Source organism: Tauraco erythrolophus, chromosome 4, assembly GCF_009769465.1.
Source record: "Tauraco erythrolophus isolate bTauEry1 chromosome 4, bTauEry1.pri, whole genome shotgun sequence".
Lineage (NCBI taxonomy): Eukaryota > Metazoa > Chordata > Aves > Musophagiformes > Musophagidae > Tauraco > Tauraco erythrolophus.
The window spans coordinates 5,097,123-5,112,430 of record NC_141468.1 but is presented as its reverse complement, the minus strand read 5'-3'; the positions used below and the strand labels follow the sequence as shown (position 1 = coordinate 5,112,430).

The following is a 15,308-nucleotide window of genomic DNA, read 5'->3' as shown; positions in this document are numbered from 1 at the left end:
TCTTTTCCTAGTTCTCAGTAAAGGAGAGAATGAACGCAGGATTAGAGGGAAAGCATTCTTTCTGTTCTTGGTTCATACCTATATTATCCTTCATCTTCTTCCTGTCTTCATTTCCATGGTCCTCCTTCTTCCCTTCTTTTCCTATTTGCTCAATATCCTTCAAAACATTTAATTCAGCTTAACTTCTGCCACGTCTGACTTCACCTGCACAGTCTCTTGCCTTGAAGACGCAACTTCTTTGCTCACAGTCCTTTTCTCCTAGAGGTACGATGCTTATTCCCAACATTCTTTTGGAAGGAGTTGCTCACAACAATTCACTCTGTAGTAATTTTGCTACAAGTGCCCCTTTCCCACAGGCAGAAAACACCACTTTTGAATCCATCAGGTCTTCAGTCCAGCTGACATTTCTAGCCAGCTCCTTTGGTTTATGGACATTTGCACTCTTGAAATTGAATTATAGGTTTTCTACTGTTTATTTTAAGTGAAACAGAGTTCTGCCCTCGGCCTCCACCCTCCCTATCTGTTACACCAGGGTATTTCTCCCAACAACCACAAACACCTTTCTATCGATGACTCCTAAATCTCCCCCTCATTCTTTCTCACCATTCTGACTTACACCTCTGGCTGGTTCATCACCAGTCTGACAAAACAAAACTGAGCTGGTAGCGTGGCGCCTTGGTATCTTGCATCTCCTCTTCTCTCTTATCATCAATAACAAACTGCTCAGAGCTTCGATGTGAAAACCACCTGGGCATTATCCCCTTCTGCTGAGTTCTCAACAGCAAAACCAGAAGCTGGTAAAACATGTTTATGCCAGTGAGCTCTTTGCAAACTTTTTCTTACGCGTTCCTTGCAAACTGCCCTTTACTGTCATTTGTTTTGGGAAACATTATGGGTTGCCCGATCTAGAAGCTTGCCCATGAACCAGTCCTACATCTACCCTCTTTAATGGGAACTAGTGTAGAATATGGATTTTATTAACTACCAGAAAATCATGCGAGCATGGGTTTAGAAATTGCTAAAACTGTAATTTCCAGCTTGTTACTGAGACAAGTTTTTGAAAGAATCAAGCAAGTCGGTCAGTCCTGAACTTGGAGGCTCTGTACAGCTCAAAGTCAATTGCTCACAGGACAACTTTACTACTTTCAGGTAGGACCATCTCTTTCCTCTGTGTCTATGGAGAGCTACTTCTCTACAGCCCTCTTGTCCATGCCCAGCTCTCAGGAACTATAACACGAATCCTTGGGTCTATGTAGTTTCCTCACTTTTGTTTAAAAACTTCAATAAAAGAGTGAATAAAAAGAAGCACCTCTGTCAAAGACAGTAAAAAATTAGTACCTTTCTCTTGCAGTCATCTTCTATGGAGACAAAGTCTATTTTTTAAACAAACACCCATCTGCCTTTCTAATCTTTCACACATATTTGATCGGTTTCTATTGTGCTTTGCAAGGGCAGATGCTCATGCCCTTTCACACAAGCAATTTGCTTATGTGTCTAAACATGCCTGAAGTATTATTTTTTTTTTAATTGTGGTATACAGTATACAATTTTTTTACTCTTGAGCAACAAGCAGCAAAATCAAAGAATCTCACAGTAAGTTGTTTTGTGTTCTAATGACTCAAGCCTTTTTATGGATTCACTTTTGGAGTCATCACCCAACGTGGCCAGCAGCAAAATGAAAATAATTTGCCACAGCCTACCACCTACCATAAACAGGATGAATAATTAGCTGAGGTGGCTTCAGTAATTAAAAAAAAAAAAAAAGAAAAAAAGAGAGAAGAGAAAAGCTAAGGACTACATCTGAAGTTGGAAATAACTCACATTCAAGGAAGAAAAAAAGCTTCTAAATCACCTCTAGAAATATAAACAAAAATGATCATGTACTTGTTTTGGTAAAAGGGCTATGGTATTCTTCACTTTTTTTTTTTTTTTTTTTCATGTAGAAGCTGCAATCCTGCAGCAAGGGAGAGGCTGGGGAACCTCCATGAAAGTGAACAAGACTTTTGGATGGATACAAGACCACACATGGGGATTTTACTGCAGGATCACGGCCAATATGTTACACTAAAAAAGAACAATCAGGAAAGGGATATGAATCAAACCTGAGACAATATATTCATTTAAATACATTCAGCATTTAAAAAGGCATTGAAAATCAGTCCTCTAGCTCTTACAATTCGAAAGCCTACAGAAGAGAAAAATGCAGGTATCTCTACACACACACAAAGATTTATGAAAGCTGTAAAGATCACTGGAATTCCTTAAGCACACCTCTGCAGCCTTGGAGAGGAGCAGGATCATTTTTCATTACTCTGCCTCCTCACTTAGGTGGTCTATTGATCATATCAAAAACGATTTCACCATTACACGCTCTTTTCTGGCAAAAGTCGGATTGACACCCAGAGCGTTAATTCTGTTAACGGATGGTTAACATGGTCTTTCTCTGTGAAGTGCTACACTGTAAAATAATTGGGATACTCATTAGCCCTGCAATAAACACAGACTTTCACTGCCCGGGCTCTATTGTTTAATTTTCCCAAACAGTGGTTTACCCTTCTACATTTTTCTCCCTGAAGTATCACTTTTTTCCCTCCTCTTTAATTCCACAGTAAGTTCTTCTCCAGAGCTTTCTGTTGAATAAGCAACGTCTCGCAGGGTAACCAACACCGCCCACAGCTGTGTCCCACAATGGCCCCATGCTGCTTGCATTACGTCTTTCGGAGGATTTGGTCACGGTGCCTTAACTGCTCCAAACACTGCTCTTATTCATAAAAACGGGCAGAAGGAGGGGCTTCCAGCAGGATTCCTTTACCTGTTTGCCCACCACAAAACAGTGAAATAAATGGAACGGGTCATGAGCTACTTGGCTGGTAATGCAAACCTATGGCTTGACAAGTCAATAAAAAGCCAACCCTTTTCTCTCCAGCCACACGTAGGGCGCCAAGGCTAGAGGCAAATAATTTGGAGATGCCTACACAGGGAGGCTAATGAACCCCATTATTCAGCTATTGTGGGCAAACACTTCGAAGACAGCAATCTAAATTATCGAAGTCTGAGGAGCTCTCTGCTAAATAGCATCCAAAGTTCCAAAGTTTCTTCACATGGTCTGATTTATCCGTGTGAGAACAACTCTATGAAAAATGAAAGATCCTGAATAGCCATCAAAGACGATACTGTAAAACTAAGATGCATTCTTGGAAACTACACAGGGCAGCATTCCAGTTTAATTGAAGTCAATAGCAAAGTCCTGTCTTAGATATTTGGCTTTTTTCACAACTCCCAGGGAGTTTAAGCAGTTTTCAAAAAAATACATATTCCTGTTACAGCAGCAACTACACATCCTCGGTGAGCTCAGGGGAACACCAACACAGCCCTTGCCTAACATCTTGTCTTCGACCAGGTCAATAAAAAACGTGTCGATGGATTTGCTAATACCTTCTTCTCTCCTCTGTTGGTGTCACTACCTTTTAAAAGTCTGATTGTGTATGTGTGCGTATAGTTTTCCCAAGAAAATTTAATCTCTGGAGAATTTGCAGCTCAACTCTTCCTTAAATAAAGCTTGTTGGAGATTGAAGATCCGTCATTTTGGCATCTGTTTTTTGGAGAACATTACCCTGTAATAAACCTGGTGTACTCTGCATGCTTCAGGTTAGGTAATGAAGTTTTACAGAAATTCAAAAAGTACAAATCAAGAACTGTTTTACTGCAATTCTGTTGCCCAACTGTGGTTGCACTTAAAAGAACCAATTCTTGAGCAAGCAGCAGTGATGACCCAAGCCATGTAAATTTATGAAAAATAAACTCCTCTGACAGACCAGTTGTGTTTCCAGGTAGAGTTATAGCTTCAATGAGATTTTCTCAAGCTGCATTTCCTTTCAGGCTTGCATTTTTTCAAACACATGCTAATTTGTCATCTTATGAAAATATGTGCTCTGAGCACCTTATTGTGGCAGATGTTCTTAGAGGGATGATCACAGAAATTCTGTGCAATAAAATAGGTAGCAATAGGACAGCTGAATCTGTCCTCTTAGTCTCTAAATCACGCTTCTGGGTCACCAGTACCACACAGAGAGGTCACATCTACTGGTCACAAAATAATTTGGTCTATATATATGCCACTTGGCTTTGAGATTCCATACAATGTCAGCCAGCAATGCTGGTGGCTTTTGTCATGGGGATATCAAGCAGTCGAGTGAGCCTCCAAACGAACATAAGTTAGGCCTTGGGCTGATAATATCCTACCAAGTGATAAAAAGCTTTGGTGGAGTCAATTAAATATCTGGATAATAAAACTTCTTCTATCCCTTAACTCTTTTAGGATTTTATTTTACAATCCACAGGTTATTTAATATACACTTTTTACAGACACATGTACAAACATATCTGAGCATGTGTATGATTTTTTTTTGAGAAAGTCACATATCTGCTCACTTTAAAAATATGTAAGATAAGGGGCAACTTCATTAGAGTGGCGGGTCACGTTTACAAGTTAAACACTGTTAAAATACCTGTCTTTCTTCTCATGTCTGGTTTCCAGGTTCCTTGCTGGTGGCAGAGCTATGATACAATGCAGTATGAGTCTGGAACAAAAGCTCAGCATTTTAAGGTAAGTTTGGAGATTTGATTTCACAAAAAATACGTATCCTGCTTCTAAGTCACAGAAGCATCAAAACAGCAACCAGTGAGTAGTATTCTGCTTTATGGTCTGGCATTAGCGTCAGAGGCCATGTGGTTTTTCTTAAAAACTGTATTTAAATGTAGAATAAATTTATCTGAAGTATCAAAAATTACAGCATACACCTTTGCTAAAGTTTAAGTCAACTGTGGTAGTTGCTGGAATGTCAACACCTCAGCAACAGATATGCTTTCAAAACACTTATGTGTCTGAAAAATGATTGTGCTTAGAAAAAATAACTAGACAAAAAGAAACCAGGATGTCATCAAACAAAAGTATTCAATTCTGCTCATCATTTGCAGTTGATTTAGAATTTTGAAGTGTATTCTAGCTGTGGTTTTTTGTTTTGTCTTGTTTTTTTTTTTTTTTTTTTTAAAAAAAGATAGCATCTCTAGTTCCTTCCTATACTAACTCAGTTAGCAATCTACCTTGATAACACTGGAGTGGAAAAAAAACCAACAGTGAAAAGCCCTTCCTACATATCATTCAAATCATATCTAAAAAGGTGGTCATAAATATTTTAGAACCCTACTAGCAAACTAGTAGGAGCTAGGCCCATTAAGGATAAGATCTTTTACAACAAATTAAATAAAACAATTTATTGAAGCCTGGACTTGAGATAAACTAGATTTACTAGCTGACCTTTTATTCATTTAAAGAACAAAATTAGCTCTAATTGCATTAGAATGGAATCCAGTAAATTTCTTCTAATGTGGCATCCATGCAAGTATTGCTGTAATTGTTTACAACGAAGATGGAAATGCTTTGATTATAATCTACTTTCTTCTTGTTTTACTGTGTAGTTAAAGCACTTGCAAAAAAACCTGAAATAGAACAGTTTTTCCAATATTGGTTTCTCCATCCTTTAGCAACAGTACATTTTCATGTCTATTAACCTAAGATTATTCATAGTTGTCTCTTTTGAACTTATGTGTTTCGTAAGAATGTTTGCACATTGGACAAGCTGGAATGCAGGGATCACTTTGAATCTAGGAGCAATACATACTCATATGCACAGAAAGAAGAAAGAAGGAGACTTCTCTGCCTCTGCTTTGCATGTTGGTCCAAGCAGAGGAGTCAAGAAGCAAAATAATAGAGAATAAACTGTGTTGCTGTCCTTGTGCTGCGTTTATGGTGTGATGTGAATCTCCATTTCATCGATTTCATAGATTTCTAGGTTGGAAAAGACCTTAGAGATCATCCAACCCAACCGTCCCTAATCTCCCATTAAACCATATCCCTAAGTAGTTCATCCACCCTTTTCTTAAACACATCCAGGGATGGGGACTCAACCACCTCCCTGGGCAGCCTATTCCAGTGGCTGACAACCCTTTCAGAGAAGAAATTCTTTCTAACATCCAACCTGAATCTCCCCTGACTAAGCTTATTCAAACACCATCGATCTGAGGCTTTTCCTTCAGACACCTGAAAGACTTTGTGGCCTCACCAAGATATGTTAAGTATTTCCATGAAAAACAATGTTTATGTGAAGCTGCCCCAAAACAAACCAACCTCTAGTTGAACAGATACTTAAGAACCTCCAAAAGCCTCCAAACAGCTCTTCTCTTTAACACAGGAAATTGAAATAGCTCGTTAGTCCATCTGCTTTTTACTTACCAAATTCTATGAGTTTCCAATAACTTTTCTCATACCTTTCCATGGTATTTTCAAACAATCTCATGCTAGTAAACTCCAGAGACATGCTAACTGAAACACAACATTTCTATATGATAATGACCAGATATTCACAACTCCATTATCAACACAGATGAAAACTCAAGTTTAACTTTCCTTTTGTTTCTGCCTGTTACAAGCTACTTAAAAGGCTGATGATCCTACTATGGTCTTTTCAACCAATAACTTCAAATTGACGTCACAGAGACTTCTGGTGTTACTTCAGAGGTCCCAAGTCTTACACAGCTACGTAATGCTTTGCCTTAGAGCCACATCAGTCCTCTTCATAATGATCACAACACACGAAAATTAAAACACGCTCTGAGTTCAGGCTGAACAGTAATTTTTTAGGATGAAAGCAAAAGTATTGTTTAGAGCAGGGCAGCTCTACCAGATGGACACGCAACTCGAAACAGTTCCCAGAGCCACATGGCACAAACTGTATTCAATCATGTAACAGAAATTTTTTTTCCTGGATTTGCCTTGGAATACAATGACAAATCTTAAAAGCTATTACAAAGCTCCACAAGTTCTTGTTTGCCATCAGCCAGAAGGTGCAACTGGGTGAGAGAGTCATTATATCGGGACAAATTTAGGGTGACAGTATGGTGGGCAGTGAGGAGATATTTAAGGTAGAAAGGAAAAGCAGTAAGCAAATAGATGGAATACTAATGACTCAAACTTTGTTTGGCTACGCAGCCTAAAGCTATCTCAAGGATGAGTGTCACATCGAGAAGATGAAGTTCTCTTCCTAGGCCTTGCACAGATGCTGCAGAGAGCTGGAGCACAACCACCACTTAGCATTTGCTACCAGCTGCCTCCAGGACTTCCCTGTCCCTGAAGATCTCAGCCTTAGTGTTTAATTCTCCTCTAATTTGCCTAGAACCTTTGAGTTAAGTCAGCTTTGTGTATCTCTCATCCTGGAATCAGAGTTTAAACTCTAGGCTCTGCCATGCTAAGGATCACAACACCTGGGGTCCTCACATGCTGGTCATGGTGCCACTAATGATGCACAAAGAAAACTGGAATTTGGGAAATGAGTTTCCCAAAAGGCCATAAACCAAGATGTCAGTATCTCTGACCCATTTCAAGCTGGCAGGGCTGCTGCTGATTTCATAGATTTCTAGGTTGGAAAAGACCTTAGAGATCATCGAGTCCAACCATCCCTAATCCCCATTAAACCATATCCCTAAGCAGTTCATCCACCCTATTCTTAAACACATCCAGGGATGGGGACTCAACCACCTCCCCGGGCAGCCTATTCCAGTGGCTGGAATGATTTCTATGATTCTACCCATATGATTTCTAGCAAGCAGATGGAGTCTGAAATCCCTTCCCAAAATGCGTCTGGGTATAAGAAAGACCAGGATGAGATAAGATGGAAAGCAAAGTCAACTCTTTTGTGCTAAAATATGGCTTCAGAATTTTAATTTAGAAGTTCTGCCTTGAAAGTTGACTTAGTTTTCCCAATATAAACACTTGTATGATCCTTAAAAAAGAGGAGTTTAAAAGTATCTATGGCTCCTTAAGTAGGAAAATGGATTTGTGGGCTTTAATGGGACAGTCTGCACAGCAGCTCAAACAACTGTTCTTAGAAAGCTGGAGCTTTTGTACAACAATCTGAGGGACAGAAATTTTTGATCACACTCAAAGACTGTGAAAGAAAGAAAGCAGAAATGGTTCAAGGGCAGGAAAAAGTCCTGATATTTGAGGTGGAGGTGTCCCATAGAAACCAAGAAGTGCCTGAAGTCCCTTAGGAACTTCAAACCAGTAAAAGTCACAGTTATCTAGTGGGGAAGAGCAGGACAGCACAGAAAAAGAGAATAATCATCAAAGAAAAATTAGTGATTGGGAGATTTAGTTCATAAAGGCTACAAAAGAGAAACAACTACATGTCCTAGTTTTAGCTGGGACAGAGTTTTTTTTTTTAACAGCTAGAAAAGCTCCATGTTTTGGTTTTACTCAGAGGCTCACTCTGAGAAGAACGCTGATAACAAGCTGCCAAGGACTTTTCAGTGTGCCGGAGTGCAGAAGCACGGCGGGATAAGGGGGGAGCATAGATGGGACAAGGGGGACACGATTCCCCTTGTGATTTGTGTGGAACTTAAGACTGAGGGCCAAACTGGCCAATTAGTATTCCATATCATGCAGCGTCATGCCCAGTATAAAAGCGAGGGTCAGACGGGAAGAAGGGCTTCTGCGCTTTGGCTTTTGCCGCTTCTGCTCTTTTGCGCTTGCTGTGTTTTTCGCTCTATTGCTTTTCTTTTTTTTTTCTTTCCTCTCTCTCTCCCAGTACTCCCACTCTCGGAGTACTATCTCTCCCTCTCTGCCCCCCTCTATTTCGGGGCCTCACGTTCGTCCGGGATTTTGCAGTTTTCGGGACGAGACGGGCTTCGCATACGAGGGGGTGGTGAGCACCTACATTGTATTAAATCACCTGTATTAAATCACTCTTATCTCAACCCACGGGTTTCACGTTTATCCTTTAATTCTCTCCCTCATTCCTGGGGGTGGGGGAGGGGGAGTGACCGGCTGTGTGTGTGGGGGGAAGGTTCAACCTAACCCACGACACTACATTACAATATTTAATGTGATGAACGGAAAGGAAAAATCTGTTTGATGCTTGTGTTTATCATCAGACATGAAAGTGTGCTCTGCGCTGTTAAAAACAACACGAAAAAAACTGATTAAAAGAAACCCTTCACATACAACACGGGACCAGGCTATAAAGCCCAGTGACACATACTTTCCCCAGCCTCTCCAGCCACCTGCTTATGCTGTATGATCTCGGGATAGGGATCATCCTATTTGTGCTCGTACGGTACAAAGTAACTATTATTTGTACAACAGCACCCAATAATTAAGGAGCTAATGAACCAACATTTGAAATGCGTTAGGTACGCTCATGAATAATCATCAACAGTTACAATAATAAAACCGACACGTATCAAGGAATTTCAACTGTTATGTTTTAAAGCATAAAACAACTATTAGCTGAAGAGTGTTATGAAACTCGGCTGTAGGTTACATTAGGGATAACTGTCCATTATGAAAAACTCACTAAATGTCACCGGAGGCATCGTACACGTCTAGATGGAGTCTTGTAATCACAGAATCATAGAATCACAGAATGGTTTGGGTTGGAAGGGACCTCAAAGATCATCTAGTTCCAACCCCCCTGCCATGGGCACGGACACCCTCCACTACACCAGGTTGCTCAAAGCCCCATCCAACCTGGCCTTGAACACTTCCAGGGATGGGGCAGCCACAACTTCTCTGGGCAACCTGTTCCAGTGCCTCACCACCCTCAGAGTGAAAAATTTCTTCCTTATATCTAATCTAAATCTGCCCTCTTTCAGTTTAAAGCCATTGCCCCTTGTCCTGTCACTACACGTCCTTGGAAAAAGTCCCTCTCCAGCTTTCCTGTAGGCCCTTTAAGTACTGGAAGGCTGCAATAAGATCACCCCGGAGCCTTCTCTTCTCCAGGCTGAACAGCCCCAACTCTCTCAGCCTGTAATCTATGCCCTAGAAAGGCATGGAGCGGGAAATACAGTGGGATGGATGCAAGATGGATGGATCCCACTTGGAGAGCAGAAGAAAAAGGGTAAAATGTCCAAGAAGTTTATATTGGCAAGTGTTCTGCTTGATATTTCATTAGAATGGTCAAAAGATGTCATAGGTGTATGAATATAATTTGCCACTAATTTTTAAGCGTTTCTCACTGAACATAAGAGCTACCCCAAGTGACAGAGGATGAACTGCGGCAAGCATACACCTTGCAGAGGGATTTATTTGTACTTACATCTTGTCTTGGCCTGCACCCACTCTTAATGTCAGCCGAGGAATAACCGGTGACGGAGCCGGAACAACTGGTTCCACCTTTATCTGTACAAGGGAACACAATCATCAATCAAAGACTGCAAGCAGATTCCCAAAATACATTAATTACATGAAAGCACCGATGGAGTTAACCAAGTAGAGTATATCGGCTTAACGAGACAGACCATGACAGACTCATCACTGCTCTTTCACGTTTCACGCTGTAGTATGGACGGTCAGAGTCTGTTGGGAGCTCCCAGCCAAAGCAAGTCACAAATATGAATTCTAGACTAAAGAGTCAACTTGATGTTTCATTGCATTTGTACCTGCTCATACACTTTGTTAACAAGTTTTCCTGATTTACTTCTAGAGACACGAAAAACCCCAGTATGTTTCTAAACAATGACATGAAATGCTTTGACTTTCTTACGCAAACTTGATAGGCGTCCACTGGTGTTTGCACTTTTTTTCTGAGATTTAAATTCAATTGTTTGCCAGGTTTATCACATAAATGAACTGTGACCCTCTTGAATCAAAGTTAGACACTGAGGAAGCAAATAAACCCCAAGTATCAATACTCAATACTTTATGAGAGTGCTTATCCACATCGGTATAACAGAATTGCTGCTTTTTAATGCAATTAGACTGACGTTTCTAATGGCTATTTTTCAAATGGCCTGGTTTCCAACCTCAGTATCTGGTGGAGTTTAAATGACCTGAATATCATAGAATCATAGAATGGCATAGGCTGGAAGGGATCTCAGAGATCATCTAATCCAACCTCCCTGTCATGGGCAGGGACGCCTCTCAACTAGACCAGGCTACTCAAGGCTCCATCCAACCTGGCCTTGAACACCTCCAGGGAGGGGACATCCACAACTTCTCTGGGCAATTTATTCCAAAGTCTTACCACCCCCGTACTGAAGAATTTCTTCCTAAAATCTAATCTAAATCTGTTCTCCTTCAACTTAAAACCATTTCCCCTTGTCCTATCAGTGGACACTCTTGTAAAAAGTCCCTCCCCAGCCTTCCTGTAAGTTCCCTTCAGGTATTGGAAGGCAGCTATTATGTCCTCCCGAAGTCTTCTCTTTTCAAGGCTGAACAATCCCAGCTCCTGCAACCTGTCCTCGTAGCAGAGGTGCTCCAGCCCCTGGATCATCTTTGTGACCCTCCTCTGAACACGCTCCAAAAAATCTATGACTCTCTTATGGTGGGGACACCAGAACTGGACACAGTATTCGAGGTGGGGTCTCACAAGAGCAGAGTAGAGGGGGAGAATCACCTCTCGACCTGTTGACCACGCTTCTCTTGATACATCCCAGGATGCGGCTGGCCTTCTGGGCCACATGAGTGCACTGCCGGCTCATGTTGAGCCCAAATCCTTCTCTTCAGGGCTACCCTCAACCCACTCTGCCCAGTTTGTATTTGTGCCTAGGATTGGCCTGACCCAGGTGAAGGACCTTGCATTTTGACTTGTTGAAGCTCATGCAGTTTGCACTGGCCCAATTCTCAAGCCTATCAAGGTCCCTCTGTATGGCATCTCTTCCCTCAAGTGAGTCCACAGCACCACACAACTTGGTGACCTGCGCGGGGATACCCCAATGGATTTCCATTCCTTAATATGTCCTTAAACTCTTACAACCAGTATCTGCCAGAATTTTGAGCATGTGTGTCATCGTATTTAATACAATAACCACTTGGCTGAATCTGGTCGAGGAACCTAAAGAGACAAAAATAGGATGCATACACTAAATGGCAACCCGAGCAACTCTCAGTGGGAGAAATCTGTTTTAAAAAGCTTTCGTTAAGAAAAGGAGGGCAAACAACCAATTCGAAGCACGGAAAGCAGCGCAGGAGACGACAGGCCAGAGTGGGAGGACTCAATTAAGACTTACATTGAGGAATGGCAATGACCAAGTCCCGTGCCGCACACCTTGCCCAAAGAATCAGAGCTGCTCATTAGGAGATGTCTACTCCAGAGAGAGAAGGGCTGCAGCCTGAGTGGTATTTCTGTTTTGACACAGTTAACCATGCTTTTCAATAAAGCTCTCAATGGATACGTATTAGCCTATTCCACAGGCCTCCCTCTACTCCTTTGTTTATATAGCACGATTTTTTGTTATGTCATCCCCCTGGAGTGTTGCAAGAGGTTTTTTCCTCTCGAGCTCCTAATGCCTGGAACAATTTCACTGTCACTTTCCATAGGTAAGTCTCTTAACTGCTTTCCTGGCACCTTAACCTGTAGCGTCATCCACTGGATAAAGACATGGAATTGAATCCTGGGTACAAGACGCTCAGGCATATGCCTTAGGTTATCTTACCTCTTTTCCTCCAGGTTTTTCCTCCTTCTGCAGTGACTGTTTCAAATCCGAAACTTCCTAGGACAAGCACTGCTACTTAGCTTCCAGCACACAGCACAGAAAGATACTCATGTCATCCATCCTTTGTTTGAAGGTCTTTTGTATTATTACGCATATACCACCAAGATGTGCTCAACGACGGTGGTGTGGGCTCACGGCGCAGACGAAAAGCAAACAAACCACTTCTTTATGCTCAGACACCAACATCACAGTCTGCTGCGAGAGGAAAACTGGGCTCCATGACAATCCTAAATCTTACCCTTTGATACAAGAGGAGAGGAAGCATCTTTCTACAACACCAGTTTGCGTGTAGGGTTTGCATGACTGGAGCAGAGGGAAAATTAAGGAGCATTCACAGTTATATCCTGGGTATCCTGCTTTTCTTCCACGTCGATGATAGGATTTTGAGTCACAAGTAGAATCACAGAATCACAGAATGGTTTGGGTTGGAAGGGACCTCAAAGATCATCTAGTTCCAACCCCCCTGCCGTGGGCAGGGACATGCTCCACTACACCAGGTTGCTCAAAGCCTCATCCAACCTGGCCTTGAACACTTCCAGGGATGAAAAGAGCACTTCTAGGGATGAGTATGGGCAGTTTACTTTGGGGCAGCACTGGCAAGCCCTGCCCCAATCCAAAGATGGTTCCGTTTCTCATGGAGCATTTCCTCAACTACTTTAGTTTACAGCTCAGAGTATTAAGGTTGGCTGAAACTGGGTCAGCAGCTGCTTCGTGAGCTGCTCAGTCACTCCTTCAGCACGCCCAGTAATCTCCATCCTAGAAGTGGGGTGTAACTGCTTCAACTGCCTGCTTTTACTTTGGCAGTGCGCGCACGGCAGCACCCCAGCTCGCTGTCTGCTTCTCTGGCTCCGAGGGCAGCACCCCAACGCTTACAGCAGAGTGTAGAGCTGCAGCAGAGCCCCAGGCAAAAGCTCCTCTTCCTCGGTCTCACCACCCAACACTTCTAGCACGCAGCCTGCAGCTTCTGCTTTCTGCAATTCATGCAGAGTATTCGTTGCTGGTCTGCGTCTTCCAGCAGCTCGGGGCAAAATTGCAGGCAAAACTTGACGGAAAGCTTCAATTCCCCAACAGGATGGGATGCACGCTTAGGTAATAACGTCGAGACACTCTTTTGATTAAGTATAGCGATATTAGAAATAGAAATCTGATATTTTCTACTGGCCATCAAGAGCTGAAGCTGCCGTTAGCCCACAAATTCATCTTTCCGGTTGCGCTCACGCCGTCGAAGCGGCCGCGCCACCGAAGGTTAAGCGTCCGAGCGGTAACTTGATCATTTGCTCTTACAGCACAACTGCTGGCTAAATAAGTCATTGTGTGATCCAAAAGCTAAATTAAGGAAACATGTACTTTTAGGGGTTAAAACGAAAGAGCAGCATTCTGGAGTAATACTGGGAATTGGGGCCAGCAGAAGAGCATTTACAGTGGATTACTAAGCTTCCCAAATCACCAAAGAGGTAAAGTCCAGCAATATAAGACTCCTTTGTAGCTAACTAAAAATACATTGTCAGTGGATTTGTCCAGTTTTATGTATAAGCAATACTTCTTTCACCTGAACTAATACTAGTAGTCATATAAGCCCCTTATTGCCATGTGCTGCATTTTTTTTGCTAATCTTCAAGGATTTAGCTTCTTTGCCACATACCTCAGGGCACCAACTGATAAAGCTCTAACTCTCCATTTTTCCAGGACACCAGCAGTGCGGCCTTGCAAAAAATGAAAATCGCTCAAGAGATTTAAAGGGGAAATTTATTTTTAAAATCCTGACTTGCAGCAAAGAGGTGGATTTAAAAAAAGCTTATCTATCGAGAATCAGTTTAAATTTTAATTCTATCTGGGGACTCTTTCATGCATTCTAGCTTTAAAGTTTATCTTTTGACAGGGACTTTTTGCCAAGGTAATGGGCAGCTTTGTCAATTTAATTTGTCCAAGTTTTTATTACTGTCGAACTCCTTTTCCTAATACATATATGTTCAGTCTACACCCAAGCTTTACCAGTTTGTATTTGTTTGTCTATCTGTCATACTGCTCTAAAGCAAACTAGATATAGGGATTTGCAGAAGAAATGCAAAATTGAATGCATGAAAAACGAGCAACTCATAGTCTCTATTTTATATACACATGTATTTAACTTGAAAAGAAATCTCTGCAAAAATTCTCAATGAAATACTGACAAGACATCCTAGGCATGAGGGGCAAACAGCTAAAATAGGAAATCCGTGAAAGTGTTGCTCCAGTCTAAAACTGGACATTAAATTAACACGGACAACTGGACCACCACCCTGTTGATCACTGACTCGTCCACAGCAGATAAATGTTAGTTCTCCAGATTACCTGGATTCTGCACTGAAAAACCATTTGTCAACTTAAAAAATATGTCAAGTTTTGAAATCAGCAGTTTGTTTCAAGTCCAGCAGGTACCACAACAGGCAAAAAAGGAAAGTGAGGAATGTCCCAATCTGAGCTTGTATGAACTGAGTATTATGCTCAAAGCAGGATGTAAAGAGCATCTTGGTAAAATCAAAACTTAAATAGTGCTTCCTAATGCTAAGGATAGAGATTTAGGAAATCCTGTATCCAAGGTTATCATATATGAAGACAATCTCCTTCTTCTTTCTTCTTTTTTTTTTTTTTATATTAACAATTTAATGCGTATTATAAGGTGAAGTGACAAAAAATTAGAGCAAACCCTGAATTATGGGAGCCATTTCTAATGGATTTAAAATCTGATAACATGCAAATATGCTGGTTTCATTTCTTAA

The 15,308-nt window shown here is 41.5% G+C and overlaps 1 protein-coding gene across 1 annotated transcript in view; it reads right to left on the bottom strand.

Moving 5' to 3' along the window:
• Positions 1–15,308, bottom strand: part of TAF3 (TATA-box binding protein associated factor 3) — a 128,092-nt gene that overhangs the window by 14,315 nt on the left and 98,469 nt on the right. The window contains exon 4 of the mRNA XM_086610718.1: positions 10,152–10,234. Within this exon, the coding sequence (XP_086466844.1) occupies positions 10,152–10,234 (83 nt within the window). The remainder of the gene's footprint in view (positions 1–10,151; positions 10,235–15,308) is intronic.